At 43.5% G+C, this 23,012-nt stretch overlaps 1 protein-coding gene across 2 annotated transcripts in view; it reads left to right on the top strand.

Moving 5' to 3' along the window:
- FRYL (FRY like transcription coactivator) overlaps positions 1-23,012 on the top strand; it is a 148,285-nt gene that overhangs the window by 100,766 nt on the left and 24,507 nt on the right. For both annotated transcript variants that reach the window (XM_021712823.1, XM_008058944.1), the window contains exons 45-52: positions 2,292-2,462; positions 4,932-5,072; positions 7,582-7,779; positions 10,785-10,946; positions 11,067-11,141; positions 11,435-11,611; positions 15,813-16,016; positions 18,822-18,971. In XM_021712823.1, the coding sequence (XP_021568498.1) occupies positions 2,292-2,462; positions 4,932-5,072; positions 7,582-7,779; positions 10,785-10,946; positions 11,067-11,141; positions 11,435-11,611; positions 15,813-16,016; positions 18,822-18,971 (1,278 nt within the window). The remainder of the gene's footprint in view (positions 1-2,291; positions 2,463-4,931; positions 5,073-7,581; positions 7,780-10,784; positions 10,947-11,066; positions 11,142-11,434; positions 11,612-15,812; positions 16,017-18,821; positions 18,972-23,012) is intronic.

Raw genomic sequence — 23,012 nt, 5'->3', positions numbered from 1 at the left:
ACTTAGGACAAATAATGCTCTCGTTAGTGATTCATAATGGCAAAAATAGCTGCTAAAAACGTTCATTACAAAGCACACTTTTTTCGAATCATATTTTAATCTGACATTTCAAAATGAAACCTAAGTCACTTGCTCAGTTATAAATTTGTATAGCATGTATTCCAAGGGATTTTTTTCCCTTTTCAAAAATAAGTTTTTAAAAATCATTCTTTAGAAAAAAAATTAAGAACATAAGAATTCTATAGGCTGTTTTATTCCTCAGGAAAGTTTTTATATTTTAAAGAATTTAAAGAAATTGTGAAATTATAAAATTATGTGTTTTGGTGTTTTTTTTTTGTTTTGTTTTTTGGGTTTTTTTTTTACATCAGAGTCCCACTCTGTTGCCTAGGCTGGTGTGCAGTGGCACAATCACGGCTACTGCAGCCTCGACCTGTTGGGCTTAAGAGATCTTTCTGCCTCAGCCTTCCAAGTAGCTGGGACTACATGCACTCACCACCACACCTGGCTAATTTTTTTTTTTTTTTTTGAGTTGCAGTCCCACTCCATCGCCAGGCTGGAGTGCAGTGGCATGCTCATGGCCACCCCAGCGTCAACCTGCTGGACTCTGATGATCCTTCCGTCTCAGCCTTCCATGTAGCTGGAACTACAGATGCACACTACCATGCCCTGCTAATTTTTTGATTTATTGTAGAGATGAGGTCTCTTCATGTTGGCTAGGCTAGTCTCAAACTCCTGGGCTCAGGTAATCTTCTCTCCTCGACTTCCCAAAAGTGCTGGGATTACAGCTGTGAGCAACCATGCCCAGCCAGAAATTTTAAAAATATGGTTAATTATTTTATCTTGAGATGCAAATAAGAAATATCAACCAAAATTTTGTTTTTTCTTTCTGGTGTCTGATTTATGGGTAGAAGACTAAATGTATGAAATTAGTAGTTTTTAATGATTTTGTAAAATAACTTTCAAGGTACTATGTTAATATTCATGTATTAGGACTATCCAGCAATAGTGTCTGAATGATGAACTCAGCCTCCGAGCTTATTAAATGTCTTCTGAACTATCAAAGTAAGAGTCGATGATGCTCATTTGAAAATACATATATTTTATTATTCATTTATTTATTTTGAGTAGGTGTCTCACTCTGTTGTCTAGGCTGGAGTGCAGTAGCATGCTCATGGCCACCTCAGCATCGACCTCCTGGGCTTAGGTGATCCTTCAGCCTCAGCCTTCCAAGTTGCTGGAACCACAGGCATGCACCACCATGCACAGCTAATTTTTTTTTTTTTTTTTGTAGAGACGAAATCTCGCCAAGTTGCCCAGGCTGGTCTCAAACCCCTGGACTCAGGCAATCCTCTCGCTTCCCCCTCCCAAAGTGCTGGGATTACAGGCATGAGCCACTGCACCCAGCTGAAAATATATATATTTTTAAAAAGTAACACTCTAATTTTTTTACTAGATGCTTTAGGCAGTTGTGAAAATACATACAAAACATCAATAAGATACAAGAATAAGTAAGGAAAAATGAAATTTTTCTAAAATTACGATGAGGCTAGTGTTTTGTGACAGCTATGTGAGCCTAGCGTGGTCCTTTCTAGTCTGCATGCTCAAGGTGTCCCTGGGAGGAGGCCAAGGAGCAGCCATATCTGTAACCCAGGGACAGGCTCAGAAGATGCATTCTGCCTGTAAGATGCCCCAGACATTTGTGGATTCAGGCTTTGGTGTGGCCTCTAGAAGACTAGCCAAGGGTCTCAGAGCTTGAGGTAATTTCCTGAAGACCATTTGGGGACCTACCATGCCGATTGTTGCTTCCTAGGGTTGTGGAACTCTGAGCTTTATTGGAGCCCCAGTGATGTCCTTTGATTGTCACTCATGTTGAGGCCCTTGGACACAGCAGGAGTCTGCCACATCTCCTCTGGCACAACCACACAGCCTCCCTGGGAGTCCCAGGCTGAGTCTGTGCAGGTACTAGAGCACTGAGCCCAGTGACGGCTAGGATTTATGAAACCACACATGGGCTTCACCAGAGACAGTTTCGCAGCTCTCAGGACTGAAGAAGCCATGCTGTTGTGACTCACAGGAGGTTGGGCACACTGGTCCTCTTTCCATGTCATCTGTGGTTGTCTCTGAAGAATGGCATGCACTACTTTCTCTTCTAGTTAAGTTTTTTGCTGTATTGAAATGAAATCATAAACTTTTAAACTACACATCTGAATGATGTCATTAATGCATTTAGTATAAAGCCAAGTTTAAACATGTGTCTTTAGGTGAGTGGAATAATTGTGTTTGTTTTCTAGGTTTGTGCAGAAGCAAAGTGCCCCACACTGGTCAACCTGGCACACATGATGAGTCTGTATAGCACACACACGTACTCCAGGGACTGCGCCAACTGGATCAACGTGGTGTGCCGGTACCTGCATGACTCCTTCTCGGAGACCACGTTCAGTCTCGTGACCTACTTGGCAGAGGCAAGTGTGCATGTGCACACACATGTACATACAGACACACTATATACGCACTGTAGACATGCACTGTATATATACCCTATACACACACTATATATTATACATATACTATATACACACATGCGCACTATATAAACACATGGTATGTACATACATTCTGCATACACACACTACATACACACTGTATATACACTATATACACACATTGTATATACACACTATATACACACACAGTATACACACTATATATATACTGTATACACACTGTATGTACACACTGCACACACTGTATACAAACACTATACATACAGTATACATATACTATACATGCATATACACATGCACACTGTATACACACATGCACACTATATACACCTTACATACGGTACACACACACACAGTATATACACACACAGTATACACACACATATGTATGCATTTTTAGAGATGCTGTCTCTAAAAAAATAATAAATTTTTAAAACCTCCTAGAAATTGCACATAAAACAAACTTAAATCATGCATAACTGATCAAACATTTTAAAATAGGTTTACTCCTAGAAGTAGCACTGGTACCAATATTTCAGTTGTCTCTGAGAGTGAATATAGATGACTTTTTAAAAAGACAAACATAGGGAGATTTTCTCAAGTATAAAGAAAGTTTCTATAAAGGTAGGGGTTTTTTTTCATTTGCAGTGTTTATTTCCTTATTCACTCTTCTTAAGTAACATAAAATTCTAAATAATGTCAACTTCGCCTTTATTTAAAATGGAAAATGAGGTTTGATGGTCTTATCCTAGAAAATGATTAAAATTTTTATTTCTACAAAATTAGTTCATGGCATTGAAATCCTTTTTAGAGTAATAGTGAGTATACAAAAGCACTTCTGATGAATAAGTTTTTATTTTGATGATTTACTTCCTTCCTAAAATGTGATTTAGAAGTGGCAAAAAATGAATGATAAAAAAAGCCCTAGACCAGCATGAAAAGTTAATATTTCTTTGCTACATAATAAGTAGCTTCGTGCCCAGAAGAGTAAGTGACTAAGTAGACAACCACAAAGAGAACTTCAAAAGGAAGAAATCCCTAGTCACCAAAATATTTGTTAGCTTATAATAAAGTAATACCTTTCTCTTCAAAAAGTTGACTTCTAGCTGCCGAACGCTGTAGCGCATGCCTATAATCCCAGCACTTTGGGAGACCAAAGAGGAAGGATTGCTTGAAGTCAGGATTTTGAGACCAGCCTGGGCAACATAGCAAGTCCCCATCTCTACAAAAAAATTAAAAATAAAAACAGTAATTGGGCATGCTGGCATGCACCAGTAGTCCTAGCTAGCTACTCAAGAGACTGAGGCAGGAAGATCACTTGAGCCCAAGAGATCAAGGCTGCAGTGAGCTGTTATCATGCCCCTGCACACCAGCCTGGGCCACAGAGTGAAACCCTGTCTCTAAAAAAAAAATAAAATAAGTTTTAAAAAATTCTAGAAAGTAAAACAAATTGTTTATAACTGACCAAATATTTAAAATAATACTTATAACACTATTAACTTAGCTAAGTCACCAGTGTTGATGATCATAAAATGCTTCAGGCCTGGTATAAATGTTTACAGGGTTGGTTTTGATAGGTTTGCTGCTGTCGGCTTTGTGTTTTAGTGAGCTGACAGAGAGCTGTCTGCCCAGCATTCTTAACCTGGATGAATGCGTGTCAGTAGTTTGTTTTACATACCTGGACCTCTAGGATGAGAACCAGCGTAAAGCCAGGCATACCATCCCTTCTCAGCTTGAATGGAATCATTTAGACCAGCTTCACGCTATGCCCTGTAAAGCTCCCCATTACGGCAGTCCCCTTCTCTCTGAAGACTCTTGGAAGGTGTCCAAGGTCCACCCTAGTGCAGTGCAGCCTCCTGAATGGGGGTAGTAGTCTCCCACCCTGTGAAGAGGATGCTTTTGCTTCTTGTGTTAGTATTATTAATAGCCCTCAAATGATTACTGACAGTAGTACCGAAGCTAGTTACAAGTATTTAAAACTATATACCTTTAATTTGCCCTACAAACCATATGAGGTAGATAGTATTTCTAGTTTTGATTTTAAAAAACCAAAGCTCAGAGGGTAGGAAACTTGTTCAAGATCACATAACTAGTACCTGGCTAGTGCAAATGACTTGCTGGTGGTTATTCCTTGGTGGTGGTGACATAGTGGTTTTTCTCTTAACCCATGATAAATGGTATTTAACTGAAATGGATTAGGAAATCGAATACTATGATTTAAATGAAAAATAGTTACCTAATTCTCCTTTCTAACCCAAAGAAAAATAGCAGTAATAGACACTGCCCTTTACTGTATTAGCCTCTAAATTTCTAATAATCTGACTGTAAACTCATGGATTAAGTCTATTGTGTTTTTTGACATCATAAATGTAAATATTCAGTTGTTCTTCAATATGATTGAGGTATATTTTTTCATGTTACTTACAGCTGTTAGAAAAAGGGCTGTCCAGTATGCAGCAGTCACTACTCCAGATTATCTACAGCCTGTTGAGTCATATTGACCTGTCTACAGCCCCTGCCAAGCAGTTTAATCTGGAGATCATAAAGATAATTGGCAAATATGTCCAGGTAAGTGACCACAGAACTTACCTGCGACTGCTGCCCAGCTCAGAGCCATTGATTATTTTGAAAAATCAGGAACACCTGGATGTCATGTGTAGGGAAAGTGTTAACCCATAAATCATATTTTCAGGAATATTCATGACATGGAAAATGTTCTTGGAATAACTGAATGGCAGGCCTGGCATGATTCCTACTTTTGTTTTCAACAGTTCTTCCTACGATGTGTGTTTCAGTGGGACAGGAGGGTACACCTGCATGAATGTCGGACTTGTTGGAATTTCTGTCTTTGTACCTTTCTGGTTTTTTGTTTGTTTGTTTTTTGAGTAGGAGTCTCACTCAGTTGCCCAGGCTGGAGTGCAGTGGCACACTCAACGGCCACCCCAGTGTCGACCTGCTGGGCTCTGGCGATCCTTCCGCCTCGCCTTCCGAATAGCTAGAACTACAGGCATGTGCTACCACACTCTGCTCATTTTTTAAAATTTTTTATTGTATAGATGAGGTCTTGACAAGTTGCCCAGGCGGGTGTCCAACCCATAGGCTCAGGCAATCCACTCACCTCATCCTCCCAAAGTACTGGTATTACAGGCTGAGCCACTGAGCCCAACTCCGTTTTGTTTTTAACCAGATTCTATGCCATGAACGTAGATGACATTTAGACACAGAAGAACTCTTTGAAGAGTCTGTGTTTTAGAGTTCCTTTTTGTATCTGCAAAAAAGTACCAGATATTTAGAAAGGAGAAAATTCAACTTGGTATAATGTAAAATGATGGCACATCCACCAGGTCTGTCCTGAACTTCACCCGTGAACACTCCTTTAAGGACCGCGTGCTGGGCAGACCGGTGTGGAAATGCTGCTTATCCCAGAGAACAAACGCTCCCACAGCCGCACCTGGTCAATATTTGGGCTTATGCTCCATTTACATTTGCCTTTTCTAGAGCAAAGTTTAGAAACAGAAATACTTAGCTATTGCATATTTTGTGTTTGGTGTCTTCGTATCAAGTTGTTATTAACCAAATTTGATAATTCCATTCTGCCAAGGATTTTTCACTACCTTTTTTGTTTGTTTTAATGGTGTTTTTCTTTCCTCAGATGTCAACTGTGAAAGAATATGTATAATACATAAATGAGATTTGATTTTGGTATCATAAATAAGAAAAAAGTAGGTTTTTTGGTGTATTTTTTTCAGTAGATGGTAAAAAAATGATATTGTAAATTCTTTATCAAACATAGATTCTTTTCTGCATACACAGTGATCACATAAATCATTCCTAAATTATGTTGGTAGAAATATAGAAAACTAAGAAAAGCAGGAAAAAGCTCAAAAAAACATAGCCACAAATGTGTAAGGGAAATAACGTAACCCTCTATGACTCAGTAATCCCTGCGTACCTCACCTTTTAGCATGATGTGTGCACTCAGTATTTGGGCCCTGGGCCATCTAGAAAAAAAGTCCAATATATGTTTTGATATTTTAGTATTTTTATATCTAAAATAAAGTATACATTAAAATTTTTTGGCTGGGTGCAATGGCTGACACCTGTAATCCCAGAACTTTGGGAGGCCAAGGCAGGAGGATTGCTTGAGCCCCCAAAAAACTGAGACCAGCTTGGACAATATAGTACGACCTTATCTCTACAAAAAAAAATTGAAAACAATCAGACATGATGTGTGCCTGTAGTCCCAGCAGCTTGGAGGAGGCTGAGGCAGAAGGATCATCTGAGTCCAGGAGGTCAAGGCTACAATGAGCCATGATTATGCCACTGCACTCTAACCTGGGCCGCAGACTGAGACACTGCCTCAGGAAAAAAAAAAAGGTTTTTTGGCCAGGCTCGATGACTCAGCCTGTAATCCCACACTTGGGGAGGCCAAGGCAAGTGGATTGCCTGAGCCCATGGGTTCAAGACCAGTCTGGGCAACTTGCTGAGACCTCATCTCTACAATAAATGAAAAAAAATTACCAGGGTGTGGTAGTGCGTGCCTGTAGATCCAGCTACTTGGAAGGCTGAGGCAGAAGGGTTGCCAGAGCGCAAAAGGTCGATGCTGGGGTGACATTGAGCCTGCATGCCACTGCACTCCAGCCTGAGTGACAGAGTACTCCAACTCAAAAAAAAAGATTTTATCTGCAAGACTTAAAATATTTAAATTTTAGAGTCGTAAATCCATAAACTTCGTTCATCTAGCAAGTTCACATATATACAACCCCTTTATTTACCACGACTGCCATATCACTGTATTGGACTTTCCAAATTAATGATCATTACAAAACGTTTATTGGGAGAATGGCAAAGATGTTCCAGTATGGTAGCATTATTATGGATACAGTATCTGATCAATCTGTACTACATTGTTTTCTTTCTCCTGTGAGTCAGACTTTCCGTTAAGGATCTGAAAGTGAAAATGAATAATTTTTACAGATTTTTAATATAAATAATATTTTCATAGTCTACACTAGATCTTTGTTCTTAGTTAAATATGCATTTGCAACTTTTATATTTTAATTGTTTTTTATACCAGAGTCCTTACTGGAAGGAAGCCCTGAACATACTCAAACTGGTGGTGTCACGCTCTGCAAGTCTTGTCGTACCCAATGACATCCCCAAGACCTACGGGGGAGACATGGGCTCTCCAGAAATATCCTTCACTAAGATCTTTAATAATGTTTCCAAGGAGTTGCCAGGAAAGACCTTGGACTTTCATTTTGATATATCTGAGGTAAGACACTCAGGAATTGAGAGAAGTGCTGTTGAGAATTTCCACATGTCCATTTATTCATTCCATCATTTTATTCAACAAACATTGAGCTCATCGTATTCAGTGTTAGACACAAGATAGGTGTCACGAACTAGAGCAGGCGTGTGGGAAGGCCTGCTCTCAGGAAGCTTGCAGGCTCTCAGGGGAACAGGACAGATGACATGGTCTGTGCTTGACTGGAAGGAGATTGCATGTGCTCTGGGACTTTGGCATCCCTTCAAGAACAGTCTCGGGAGGAAGGAGCATCCAGGCTATATTGAAAGACAAGTCACTCTAGATAGGCATGGCTGGCGAGTTTCTGAGAGGTGGTTAAATCCAAGGAAGCAGAGCATGAGTGAGTTGACCTGTGAGTGTGAGAACACATGGGGTTCCGGTGCTTACAGCTCATACAACGTACCTTGAGCGCAGGGTCCAGACTGTGCAGGCAGAGCATGGCTGGGGACAGGCCGCAGGTAGGATGGGGCTGTATCTCAGGAATTGCGCCTTCCTTGCCACGACCTGATTTTACCTAAAGCAGTAGGAACTCTTAATGGATTCTAAACTGTAGTCGGAAATAGTAGGATTTGCATTTTGGGAAGATCACTCAGCAACACGGTGCATGTAGACCAGGAGGGAAGGGAGAAAATTTTGGTAAGGAACCTGCCAGAATAAACTGGGCAGAAGATAGCATGGGACCACCCCAAGACAGCTGCAGAGGAAATGAGGAGGGAAGAGATGGTTCCAGAAACACCAAGGAAGTGACTGGTGGGATTGGATAGAAAGGGAGGGCGTGGCCTCTAGGATCTAAAGGTGGCCTCGATTGGGGAGGAACATTGATGTGTTCAGAACATGGGGAGGCAGACCAGGCCCAGCCAGGAGACAATGTCCCGAGTCCTCCTATGGGCGGGTTGACTTGAGGTGGCTGAGCACACATGAACAAGAGGCCTTGTGGACGAGGAGAATGGGGTCTGAAGTTTTGGAGAAAAATGTGGGTGGAAAAACACTGCAAGTCTTTCCAGTGTGTGGAGGCGGGTAATGGAAACCACAAAAAGAAAATAAAAAGGAAATCAGACCTGAGTGAAAGAAAACCCAAGAAACGGATCTTTTCAGGCTAGTTGGAGCAGGGCTTGGGACTTGATTATGTCTTATATGAGAACAAATCTCTTGTGAAGATGTTCAGCAGTTGCTGGGAGTCCTTTTTTTATTGTTTTCCTTCAGCACTGAGCCCACTCTTTGTGGCTTTGGTGCCATTGAAATGGTCTTTTGAAAGTCAAGGGAGGAATTTTTCAAGAGGAAAATTATTGATCAATATTTTAGGGACCCCTAGGCACGGTGAGTCCCAGCACTTTGAGAGATAGAAGCAGGAAGATTGCTTGAGCCCAGGAGTTCAAGACCAGTCTGGACAACATAGTGAGGCCTCATCTTTACCAAAAAAAAAAATCAAAAAATTAGCCAGGCGTGGTGGCACACACCAGTAGTGCTAGCTATTTGGGAGGCTGAAGCAGAAGGATCACCTGAGCCCAGGAGGTAGAGGCTGCAGTGAGCTGTGATCATGCCACTGCACACAGCCTGGGTGACAGAGTGAGACCCTGACTCAAAAAGAAAAAAAGAAAGTATTACTGAGAAGTTGAGAAAGATTGTTTTTTAATTGTTTTTCTGTTGATTAGGATTCTGCAGGTAAAAAACATTTTTATTGCAATTTACTCTTGAATTTAGAATTCATCCAGAACTTTTTTTGTGTGTGTTTTTTTTTAGATGGAAAGTATGATTATTGCTAATTTTTCAGCAACATCTGAGAGGTTTTCCTATTAAGTATGTAGCATAGGAACATGATGGACAGATGTGGCTTGCCTGGGTTTTTTTTCTGAGCCAGAAATTGAGTGTGTAACAGAATTATTTTATTTGAAGCAGTGATGCAAATTCTCAGAACATTTCATATGCTTCATTTCTAAGTGTTTCATCCAAAATTCCTTAGTGCCTGCCCTGCATAAGCACTGTGGAGATGTGCTGCAGGTAGAAGTGATCACACGGGATCCAGGGACATGTTGTGGGGAGACAGGCACATAAGCAGTTGACAGCAAGGTCCATGGTCAGGTATGATCATGGCAGGGAGGAGGATTGGGATTTACTTGGTGCATATTCTGTGCAAAGAGGGCAAAGTGTGCAAAGAGGGCAGAGTGTGCCAGCATGTGGGTCCATAAAAGAGTGAGGCATGTTCGGGAGGCAACAGCCTGCAGGAGTGAAGGCCGGAAGGGAGCGGTAGGGGCTGAGGCTGTGGAGATAAAAAGAAAAGATAAGATCCTAGAGGACTGCAGGACATGTGTGTGAGCGTGGGTTTTCCTGTCAAATGCAAATCCCAGACACTTTACAAAGCCACATAAAGATAAATGAGTTTGGTATCATCATAGAACTTTTACTGAAATACATTTTGGAAATATGACACATCAGATTTGTAGTAAGGAAAAAGCATCGAAATTTTCTTTTTCCTCTTTAAAGTCATTATTTATGTTTAGTATTTGCTAAACCACATAAGTGAAGCTCACTTAAAAACAGGCTTTGAAAGCACCATCATTTAACAGGCGTGAAATCTGAGTGGTGAGAATACAGGTAATTTTTTAAAAATCTATTTTTATATTTTCTGAGCTTACTACAAGGAGGATTATTTTATAATCATAGTAGGGGGGAGGTAGAGGTGGTGGTTTTTTTGAAAAGCAGATTATTTTTAAAATAGGAATAAACTTTCTGATAACCCCAGATATAAAGTTACCATTTCCAATAAAGTCTCTTGATTTTTTTTTTAAAAAGGTATCTTTGCGTTTGATTTTTTTTTTTGGTAACACCTACCTCATGCTAAGCAATCTCTTTCTCCTAATAGTATTTTTTGGTTGGTTGTAAAAAAAAATGTCATCATAGGTACACTGTGAACTCTTTTAAATGTCTTTTATGTTGTAATGTTTGCATCAAATGTGCATTTTGTTTCTGCGCAGACACCAATTATTGGGAATAAATATGGCGATCAGCACAGTGCAGCAGGAAGAAATGGGAAACCGAAGGTGATTGCTGTCACTCGAAGCACCTCCTCCACGTCTTCTGGCTCCAACTCAAATGCTTTGGTTCCCGTCAGCTGGAAGAGGCCACAGTTGTCACAGGTGCAAAAACATCAACACTGAGCATTCACAGAAGATAAGCCATTCTGTTATATGAAGGAAAACTTGAGGAGCTGCCTCATTTCATCAGTAATCCTAACATTTGGTTTTTGTTTTCTTTAGCGAAGAACAAGAGAAAAGCTAATGAATGTGCTCTCTCTCTGTGGCCCAGAGTCTGGCCTCCCAAAGAATCCATCGGTGAGTCATTACAACAGCACGCGAAGGTTTCAAAACTCATGTTATTTCATGAAGAAATGATTCTGTCTCCTTGCCTTTTCAAATGTACCTTATAGTATTAACCAAGCATGAGAAAAAAAATGTCTGTTGTGACAGCCAGCGGTTATGCTAATTGATATTCAGCCAGTTAGTTGTGAAGCCCAAATTTGAGCTGAAAGTTCATGGACAGTGAAGCCTGCAGTGTCCCTGGGGGCTGATACCTCATGTGCTGATCTCATGATGAACCTCTTATCTTGTTTCTGTGTGGACATCAGGTTGTATTTTCTTCTAATGAGGATCTGGAAGTTGGCGACCAGCAGACAAGCCTAATTTCCACGACGGAGGACATCGTTCAAGAAGAAGGACTCGCTGTGGAAGACAACAGCAGCGAGCAGCAGTTTGGTGTTTTTAAGGATTTTGACTTTTTAGATGTTGAGTTGGAAGATGCAGAGGTAAGGATGTGGGCTTTCTGTGTTCATATTTATAGAGAAGTCACAGTTGTGGGAGGATTACGGACCACCTGACTGTAGGATCTTTCCTTGTTGAGGTCAGTGTCAAGTCAGAAAGGTAAAAATCTAAATTAGGAATAAGTGTGATTATCACAATGAGTCAGTAGCAGATTAAGTCTGAAATAGAAGAGGAACATCCAATTTTTCTTCTTATCTTTAAAAATATAAAATAGGGCCGGGCATGGTGGCTCATGCCTATAATCCCAGCACTTTGGGAGGCTGAGGTGAGAGTATTGCCTGAATCCACGGGTTCAAGACCAGCCTGGGCAACTTGACAAGACCTCATCTCTACATTAAATCAAAAAATTAGCCAGGCATGGTGTGGTGCATGCCTGTAGTTCCAGCTACTTGGAAGACTGAAGTGGAAGGATCACCTGAGCCCAGCAGATTGAGGCTACAGTGGCTGTGAATGTGCTACTGCATTCCAGCCTGGGTGAGACTCCAACTAAAAAATTAATTAATAAATAAATAATAAAAATATAAAATAAATAATGAGTTTCTTCAAAATTATCTTTAGTGTGTACTTAGACTTAAGTGTTTTGCATGAGCTAAACAAATTCATGTGTAACAAAATAGTATAAAATCAATGGATTAAATGCCATCTTAAAGAGGACAGCACTGACCACCACCTTGACAGTACAGAGGCTTTGTGGCATCTTGCACCTCTTCCTTTCAGGTCATATTGCTAACACTGTCCTCCTTACCAGGTGACTACTTCGCTTAGATGCCTAGTTTCCTTTGCACCCAAAGCCTTTCTCCTCCAAAGTGAATCATTCTCAGTGATCTTAATAGTTGTATCCATTTAGATGTTTCCTAAGTGGAAATTCAAACTCAAAATGTCAACTTCTTAGCTCACAAAATGGAACTAGTCCGGAGCTGGGATTTTTCTGTTCAGATATGGCCCAGGGTGTCTTCAGCTGTGTCTGTGCCGTGCTCTGGGTTGTCCTATCTCTGCAGACAGAGGAGAGGACGGCCAGAGGAGGGGACGGCCCCTTCCAGAAATGCCCTCTAAGCAGGGAAGGAGTTACTCTCCCAAATACTCCTAGCAAGCTTCCTGTCACATCTCACTGGCCCAAGTGGAGACTCATGCCAGTTTCTGAAACAGTCACTGAGACAAAAGGGCAGGACAGGCTTGGTGTCGTAGCTCTTAAAGCTGTTCCTGTGTCTGAAGTCAGGTCTCTACCTGTCTCTTACACCTGAAAAGCTTACGTCAGAAAAAATGTATATTCCCAAATTGTTGCAAGCGTCTGTGTGAAAGAGGCCAGAATGCCCGAGGATCTCACACCTTTTCTAAAAGGTCGCAGCTCATGCATAGCTCCTGTGTACCATCATTGCTCTTGCAGGGCTGTCCAGGGGAGGCAAAGGAAAATGTGATGATCCGTCCACATCATGCTGTTAACTATTGACAGGAGACCAGGTCAGGGTCCCCTCCTCAGTGTCCTCAGCACCCCCCATGATGTGAGGACATGACCACATCCCTCTGAGTCACTCAGATGCCCTCATCCACCCCAGGAGCTGTGGAGGCCACTGCGCAAGCCTCCATGAACATCCTCCCAAAGACTTGTGCAAGTTCATAGGAATCAAAAATAAGAACTCGGCACCTTCCAGGGCAGTGGCTTTCAAACTTTTTTTTCACAGTAATCCCAGCCTGTGTTGAAGTGGCATGATCACGGCTCACCACAGCCTCAGCCTCCCAAAGTGTTAAGTACAGGCATGAGCCCCCACACCTGAGCTCACAATTAATATAGTTTATATCACATACAAGTGTATCCATAGGCATACCTCTAAAATAAGTTTCAAAAACATGCATCCTTCCTCTATGCTCTGCATATTAGTATTTTCTATTCTCTTCCTTTTAATTTTTTTTCATAAAGTGCCAGTCACCATCCTTTAAAATTGTATTCACCCTTGTCATTTGAAAAATGTATCATAGGAACTAGGCCAGACGTGCACAACCAGGAATAGCGAGCCAGGTCAGAGAGACCTGATACCCTGCCTCAAGGTGGTGGGCAGCTTCTCAGTTCTTCTGCAGTTGTTTGCTTTTCTCAGTTCAGAATTTCAATTTCTACAGGCAGGCTCTTGACATTTTGTAATGGTAGGATTATTTTTTGTTTGTTTGCTTTTTTTTTTTTTTTTTTAAAGAGCACTGTAAATTCTTTCAAGTTCATCCTGTACTCTGAAATGTCAGGAGTAATATACGTGACATTCACTAGAACCTTAGTCAGAATGGATTAAGGATGCTTATTGTAATTCTGTAGTTAATTCAAACCACAGTCATCTGGGGGGTAGTGTGAAGTTCTAATTATACTTCAATAATTATGGCAAATCAAATGATGCAGATTTTCTAAAACCTAGATATGGTCTTTATAAAACATGGTAAGAAGAGACACTTTTTGGTTTTGGTCCGTGTTTCACTCTATTGCTCAGGCTGGAGTGCAGTGCCATGATCATGACTCACCACAGCCTCAGCCTCCTGGGCTCAGGAGATCCTCACTCCTCAGCCTCCTGAATAGCTGGGAATGTAGGCTTGGGTGCCACAAGCCCAGCTAACTTTTTTATTTTTCTTGTAGAGACGATGTCTCACTACTGTTACCTACTATGTTGCCTAGGCTGGTCTCAAACTCCTGACTTCAAGCAGTCTTACTACCTCAGCCTCCCAAATTGCTGGGATTACAGGTGTGAGCCACCATGCCTAGCAAGAGATACTTTGTTACAAAAGAAACTTGGCCGCAAATGAAACTTCTAAAGCCCTCGGCATGGATTCATTCATTCACCAAATACATAAATACATACTGAGGCTGTTTTTGTGAATGTGTGTCATGCTACGTAAGAATGTTTGAAAAAATATGTTCTAGGAAGATGATTTTCAAACTATGACCAGCAGAGCTCTGGGACTTTTAAGACGCCTTGAGAAACTACAGGGCTGCATCCAGGGCCCAACAGGCAGAGCCCTGGACCCCGTCGTCAGCCAGGCAGCTCCAGCCTTGTTGTTCAATTTTGCACAACTGGCTTCCCTCTAAAATTTCCATCGAAATAAATATTATTCTGTTTTTTGTTTTTTGTTTTTGAGAAAGATTTGAAACCTCTGTTCTGGATAAGGCCTCCCTAAGTAAAGGGATACAGAAAAGTTGTATTTTGCTAGCCAACGCAATTAACATAACTCAGTGTAACCCATATTGAGGCCTGGGAGGGACTGTAAGAATTATGTCCTCACAAAAGGGAAGGTCAGCCTAGCATCACAGAAACATCCTTATGTGAATCCTTAAGTGGGAGAAATGGAAACCTGTCAGATTTCCTGCTGACCTTTTGGAATTGGCAACAGTTATGTTTTGGTAGCCGTAACCTTGATTTTAAACTACCTTATAGTAAAAAAATGACCATTGACTTTAGCCAGGGCCACCCTACAGACTATGATACTTGTGACCTCGTGTGTTGTCAACTACATGTGGGTCTATTAAGTCAGTTTCTGCTTTGTACCAAGTTTTAAATCTATGTAAATTTTGAAGACTTTCTTAAAGTCTCTGTTGCCAAGGTGTGTCATAGAAATGTTTTAAGTGTCTGTCTTTTTTTCCACAGTATATTTTGCATTAAAAAGTGGTTTGAATCACATGTTGGCTTCCTGCACAGTTTAATCCAGAGCTTGAATCAGTCTTTGGATTTGAGAAATCACAAAGAGTTTTCCCCAAAAGTGTAGCATATATTTCAATGTTTGTCTTCGTTCTTTCTAATTCTGTGTGTTTTCCTTTTTGCTAACCAGGAGCTGCAGGTAAGTTGCAGCCTGGTGTTGTGGATTGTTTATTTGTTGTCATCCATGATATATTTGTCTTTGTGGTCTCATCCATGTTTGTGTTTTAGAATAGAAATGGCCTAGTAGTAGATTTAGTTGGCCCCCAGTAATACAAGATAGAAAGTCAATAAATTTATTTAGTGAAAACAGGTCATCTGTCAAATATTTCTGATTTTTTAAAATATAAATATTTAATGGTGTGTTAAAAATTTAAAGAAATCAAAGGGCTGATTGAAACTCTGCTTTTAACAACGCATTGCTGTTCCTCATCTTGGCATATATTCTCTTGGTACGTTGCACCTGCTGTACTGGTGACCACATGTCTGAGGTCTCAGAAGCCACGCCTTGTTTTTGCAGGGAGAGAGCATGGACAACTTCAACTGGGGCGTCCGCAGGCGCTCACTGGACAGCATTGACAAAGGGGACACACCATCCCTCCAGGAGTACCAGTGTTCCAGCAGCACCCCCAGCCTCAACCTGACCAACCAGGAGGACACGGATGAGTCCTCTGAAGAGGAAGCAGCCCTCACTGCCAGCCAAATCCTCTCTCGCACACAGATGGTATGTGACTCTTCACATGCAGGCCCACTTCCTCTTAACTTCCAATTGCATGACTACCGTGTCCTTATTTTCCACCTTTCCTTTTAGTATGGACAAAATGCACACACTGAAACGAAAACACAACACTGCAGTGGTCATGGGGTGCTGTTGGTTATTCATGCAGACCTGAACTTATGTCATGACACTGCCCACCCAGCCACTGTGCCTGTTTTTCCTGCCCTGTCCCGGCCAGGGAGTTGTTCTGGGCACTCAGGGCGGTGTCATCCTGAAGGAAACATATTTTTGGTACCAGAGCGAGCCCTGGAACCTACTTTTCTCTCCTAGTTAGTGTAGGTGGAGGGATCGGAGCACAACTTTGGCTCCTTTCAAGGTCAAGTCAAAGGCATGGAAGTTGTGACTCATATTCCTTGGACTGGATGTCAGATCTAGAGAGCGGGCGGAAGATGAGAACGTGGAGGCTGCGGGGTGTCTGTTAGTTCAGAAGTTAAGGGGGTGGGCAAGAAAGGCTAAAGACCCCGTGGGAGTGGGGTTGGAACTTGAACACAGCGGCATGAGAAAAGACATGGCCTGTGGAGTAGCCACCTGGTACATGCAACAAGGAAGCCACATGGAGACTGGGTACCCGGTCTGGTCACACAACTCCTATGTGAATGCCACTGTCATACCAAGGTAAGCTTTTTTGTGCCTGCCTTTATTTTATTTTACTTTTACTTTTTGGAGACGAGGTCTTGCTCTGTCACCCAGGCTAGAGTGCAGTGACACAATTATAGTTCTCTGCAGCCTTGAACTCCTGGGCCCAAATAATCCTCCTGTCTCTGCCTCCCAAGTAACTGGAACTACAGGTGTGTATTGCCATACCCGGCTAATTTTTTTTTAACATTTTTGTAGAGATGGAGTCTTGCTGTGTTGCCCAGGCTGATCTCAAACTCCTGGCCTCAAGTAGTCCTCCTGCCTCAGCCTCCCAAAGTGCTGCCTGGCTGCCTGCTTTTAACTTAGACACAACTGTTCCACGCTTCATCTGGTAGTGGTGTCCTGGCAGTGATGTTGGATGGCAGGACCAAGCCGGCCTTAGACAGAATGCCAAGTCGTCAGTTTGTGGTTGGCTTCCAATCACCTCTGCTGTTCTACCATCTCTTTGTTGCCCCAGTGTCTTTCAGCTTACCCCCCCATTTAAGTGTCAAATGATAAACAGTTGCTAAAACAGCGGCACAGTTGTGCTCACAGGTGTTGAGGGTGTGCCAGGCTCTGTTCTAGGCATTTACATGTATCAGTGGCTGTGACTTTTGCCCCAACACACCATGTGGGTTCTCATTGCAGTACTGCAGATGCAGAGACTTCTCCTGCACTCACAGCTCAGCTAGTTAGTGGGCTTGAACCAGGCCTCCATCTTAGTGCCTGGGCACTTACCTGTGCTGAAGGCTTGGCCCTCCACGGGACTGTCTTCACGTCAAGGAGTGGTCCTATTGCTGGCAATGATGACAGCTCAGTGAGGTCATTGGTACCCTTGGACCTGGACCAGAGGCTCAGAGACTGACTCTGCCTCTGTGTTTGAGTCTTAAGCTTCACAAACGGTGGCTTTGCCTCTGTGCAGCTGGAGACTGCAGGCTCATGCTTTCTCGTGTAACTGTGGTCAAGGCATCTAGCCTTGATCTTGTCTAGTTCACGGGAACTTCATGAGATGGAAAGCCACCCCTTGTCTAGTAAGTGCTGAACAGAGGTTATCTCTTACAGGAGCCAGGGGACTGTCACTTGCAAGGCCAACCCTAGTGATAGTGGCACTGAGGTTAACAAATAATTTGATGTTGCTTTGTCTGCATAGGACAAAATTAATTTTTGCCTTTCCATGCTCCACATCATAAACTTGATATTTCTTATGTTAAATGTTGACTGAAAAAATTATAACCTGATTAAAAGGAAAAGGTGTAATATTTGCTTATTTATAATGAATAACTACTTTTTAAAGAAAATCTCACTAGTGATGGGTGTCATCATAACAACTTTACTTTATTTTCCTGATTCTCTTTTTTTCTTTTTTTGAGTTGGAGTCTCGCTGTTGTCCAGGCTGAAGTGCAGTGGCACAATCATGGCTCACTGTGGCCTCAACCTCATGGGCTTAGGTGATTCTTCCACCTCAGCCTCCCAAGTAGCTGGAAATACAGTCATGTGCTGCTATATCCAGCTAATTTTTTTTTTTTGTAGAGATGAGGTCTAGCTATGTTGACCAAGCTGGTCTCAAACTTTTGGGCTCAAGCAATCCTCTCACCTCAGTCTCCCAAAGTGTTGGGAATATAGAAATGAGCTACCATGCCCAGCATTTCCTAATTCTTTTTGTTTTACTGAAAGTGTATGACATTGAGTTTGTTTATATAAGTGAGTGGCCAGTCAGACGCATGCACCTGCTCCCAGCTAAGGTTGCTTCCTGAGGACTCTCTGGGTGCTTGGCACTGAAGCCACAGGAGGTCAGAGAGTCCTGACTTCAGAGTCCTCAAACCAACAGAGACTCAAAACATTGCCATCAAATCTGCATTTCTACTCCAGGTGAACACGGTTCTGTAGGGTGCTTCCACATGGGTGGGTTTTATGTAGCAAAATGTGGCCTGTGTTAATGTATGTTAAGTTCTGCTGCAGGCTAAACTTCTGGCCTGACGACACCAGGCCTGGCGTAGCCTGGGTGGAAGGAAAGAACTCCAGGCACTCACAGAAGCGCTTAGCCTGAGCCCCTAGAATGTGTTATGACAACGTTCCTGTGGCTTTCTTTGCTGATACTACCTTGGAAATGAACTCATTGTTCCGTTTCTCCCACAGCTGAACAGTGACCCTGCCACAGATGACTCCCTGCCAGACCACCCGGACCTGCTTCTCCAGGTCCAGGACCCCACGGGTAGCATCACAGCAGAGGACGTGCTCCAGATCCAAGATGAGCCCCTAGATAGTGCTAGCAGCCAGCCGCCTGAGGTGGGCAGCCCGGAGGGCAGTGCGTGAATCGGGGCTCCTTCTACCTCTTTCTAGCTCCTTCTAGTGCTGTCGCGCAGCCAGGGCTTTTCTCTCCAGAGGGTTTGGAAATTCAGTGATTTGTTTCTAGTATTTCTAACCTGTTGGGTTGTGTTAAATGAAATGGTCATATCTGATTTGCTTTTAATTGATGGGTCAAGGAAATGACCCACAGGTTACAAATGATCTCGAGTGTTCCAATGAGTCTGTTGCCTCACGGGACATGATCAGGTCAATGAGCCCCGCTTCTAGGTGGTGGGCCTCGGCGGCGGCTTCTCAAAAAGACCACTCTGTCTTTCCTTTGCTTCTGCTTTGGGTCGGGTTCATGTGATTGGTGCTGTGATTGGGATTCAGACCTCAGGCCAGCTGTGTTAGCAGCTGTTTTAGGAAACTTTGTAAAAAGACTTTGGAACCACTAGTGTCATGCTTTCTGGAAAGGCCTGTGAAAAGCCAGATCACAAGCTAATGACTGCCAATAAGTAAGTACTCATTTTCTTAGGTTTTTTTTAAAGATTATTATGGATAGGTGTTTGTTTTTTTTAATGTAATTGCTCTAGTTCTGTCATATATGCTTTTATGCCATGGCAAGTATGAGGAAAATACTACATTTTGTCAGTGTTCACCAAATAGTGTGGTTTCTACATCCAGACTCATCCCGTTACTAGGTCTCCGTATTTGGGTAAGGTGAGCATGTGCTCTGGCCAGGCCGACTGTCTTGCACATTTACAGCTGTGGAACAGTAAGCTGATGTGTTTGGGAAAGAAGACAGGGTGGCATCCCTGTCAGCAGTCTTTAAAATGCTTATTCTGAGCCGGGCTCGGTGGCTCAGCCTGTAATCCCGCGCCTTTGGGAGGCTGAGGTGAGCAGATTGCCTGAGCCCGCGGGTTTGAGACCCGCCTGGGCAGCAAGACCTCATCTCTACAATAAATCAAAAAATCAGCCGGGCATGGTAGCGCATGCCTGTAATTCCGGCTACTCGGAAGGCTGAGGTGGAAGGATCGCCGGAGCCCAGCAGGTTGAGGCTGCGGTGGCCGGGAGTGGCCACTGCACTCCAGTCTGGGTGACAGAGTGAGACTCCAACTCAAAAATAAATAAATAAATAAATAAAATGCTTATTCTATGGCCAGAGTCGAGATGGTTCACTTCAGCAGAGGCCTACTAGGGTCTAAAGGAGTCACTTCAGTAGAGGCCTATCAGGGTCTAGAGAAGTAACCTCAGCAGAGGCCTACCAGTGTCTAGAGGAGTCATGTCAGCAGAGGCCTACCAGGGTCTAGAGGAGTCATGTCAACAGAGGCCTACCAGGGTCTAGAAGAATCACGTCAACAGAGGCCTACCAGCGTCTAGTGGAGTCACTTCAGCAGAGGCCTACCAGGGTCTAGAGGAGTCGCTTCAGCAAAGGCCTACCATGGTCTAGAGATACTTCAGCAGAGGTCTACCAGGGCCTAGAGAAGTCGCTTCAGCAGAGACCTACCAGAGTCTAGAGAAGTCACTTCAGCAGGGGCCTGCTGTGGTTTCAGTAGATGTAGGCATTCAGCAAGGTGTCAGAAGGAGGCTCAGGGCGCAGCCCTGCTCCCAGAGCTGCTTTCTGTCAAGGAAGACAGAGGCTTTAAAACGAACTTCCATATCTGCGCAAAACTCAGTGGCACACATGTTGAGACTCAGAGGAATGTGACCCGCTGCTCCTCAGGTAGGAAGGAACAGGCCTTGTGGCGACTGGGACAGTCTGGGAGACGGACACCACATGGAAGGGTGGGACCATGTGAAATGCATGTTGTGTCCAGAGGGTAAGATGGGGGAGCCAAGGAAGAGTGATGGGGTGAGTGGGCCCAGTTCAGGAGGTCCCCTGCTGGCCTGAAGACTGAGGCTTTGTCTTGAGATTGTTGCACAGCACTGGAACTCTTCGTCTTTCAAGAGACAACTCATGTGATAAGCACTGTGCCTGATTCTGGGATGGAATACACAGCACCCAGGCACCTGTTAACCCAGGGCTGTGGAGCCCTCCCATGTACTGGGCACTGCTCTAGGCACTGGGCGACTGCACCAGGCACTGTTCAGGCCCTGGCCATATTGGCAGTGTTTTAGGCACTGGGTACACAGCATCAGGCACTGTTCTAGGCACTGGGCACATGGTACCAGGCACTGTTCTAGATTTTGGGAGTATGACACTGGGCATTGTTTCAGGCTCTGGGCACCAGGCACTGGGCAACAGCACCAGAAACTGTTCTAGGCACTGAGCATATGGCATCAGGCACTGTTGTAGGCCCTGGGTGTACGGCACCATGTGGTATAGACAAGGCTCCTGGTTTTATGGAATATCATTCTAGTAGGAGAGACAGGTAAGAAGCAGGTAAAACAAATAAAATATAAATTCCATGTCACAACTGCTCACTGTGAATTGCACCAAGGACATCTAACAGTAACGTGGACTTGAGCAAGGGAACAAGGTAGGGTGGCTTTTGGGGTGCCACCCAATTGACAGGAAGGAACTTTCCTTGGGATTTGGGGGGACGGTGTCCTGGGCAAAGGCAGCAGCAGTTTAGAAAGTCCTGGCATGTCAGAAGTAGGAACAACTGGCCAGTGAGGGGAGTCATTGAGCAGGAGGGGCCAGGCACTGTTCCCATCATGGGGGCATCTCGGGCCTGCAGCAGGCAGCCACATGGGGTCTACACAGAAGGAAGTGATCTGGGATGTTTATTTTTTAATCTTGACCTTTTTGTGGAAAATGGGAAGTAGGTTCCAGTAGCGGCCACATGGATGTGAGCAAGGTGCCTGTCCCAGGGGAGCCACCGTCCATCCATGTCCCTGCAAAGTCTCTGTAATAGAGGTATGAACAGAGAGTTGGAGGGGGGTAAGGGACAGAGACAGAGGAACCTAGCAAGAGTCAGAAGAGCCAGGGCTTGGTGCGCAGACCTATAGAGTGTGTGCAGGAAGTAGCTGGTGAGATTAGAGATGAGGTTGAAATAGGTGGGACTCCTTTCTGCTGATGGGAGGTTGGTAAGTGGGCACTGACTACTGGTTGTCAGTTTAACATGCTGTGTCTAGTTGGATCACAGCATGTTAAAATAAAAGATCAAGCCGGGCTCAGTGGCTCAGCCTGTAATCCCCCGCCTTTGGGAGACTGAGGTGAGTGGATTACCTCAGCTCACGGGTTCAAGACCCACCTGGGCAACTTGGCGAGCCTCATCTCTACAATAAATCAAAATGAACCGGGTGTGGTAGCGCGCACCTGTAGTTCCAGCTACTTGGAAGGCTGAGGCGGAAGGATCGCCGGAGCCCAGCAGGTCTAGGCTACAGTGGCTGGGAGCGGCCACTGCACTCCAGTCTGGGGACAGAGTGAGACTCCAACTCAAAAAAAAAAAAAAAATGCATTCTCAAGCCCTATCCTAGACTTGCTAAATCAGAATCTGGGGGACAGGGGAGAAGCACAGCAAGTGTCTGAATAAGCCTTTGTTTCAGATTATTGCTGCATTTATGCTACATTTGTAAAAACGAGTCTATTTCTATCCCAAACTAACCCACATGGGATAAATGAGAATGTAGTCTGTTTTTTAAATATTTCCATCATCAAATTTTTTCTTTAGCATTGTCTAAATCCTTTTCCAGATACAATTTTGAACCTTTTCCTCTTATCCTAAGTGAAAGGTGAACATTTATCCTATGGCTTTGTTGTGTTGGTGCTCATGTGTTACGTGGAAGGAAGGTGCAAAAAGAGTCTATGAAAACAAGCTGGGCACGGTGACTCACATCTATAATCCCAGCACTTTGGGAGGCAGAGGTGAGAGGATTGCCTGAGTCTGCGGGTTCGAGACCAGCATGGGCAACTTGACAAGACCTCGTCTCTACGATAAAAATTAGCCAGGTGCAGTAGCGCACGCCTGTAGTTCTAGCTACTTGGAAGGCTGAAGTAGAAGCATCACCTGAACCCAGCAGGTCGAGGCTGCGGTGGCCAGGAGTGTGCCACTGCCCTCCAACCTGGGTGACAGAATGAGACTCCAACTCAAAAAA

The sequence above is a fragment of the Carlito syrichta genome, unplaced genomic scaffold (genome assembly GCF_000164805.1).
Source record: "Carlito syrichta isolate Samal-C Ts95f unplaced genomic scaffold, Tarsius_syrichta-2.0.1 Scaffold303660, whole genome shotgun sequence".
In the NCBI taxonomy this organism is placed as follows: Eukaryota; Metazoa; Chordata; class Mammalia; order Primates; family Tarsiidae; genus Carlito; species Carlito syrichta.
Note: the sequence above shows the minus strand (reverse complement) of the source record. Positions and strands in the feature narration are given on the sequence as shown.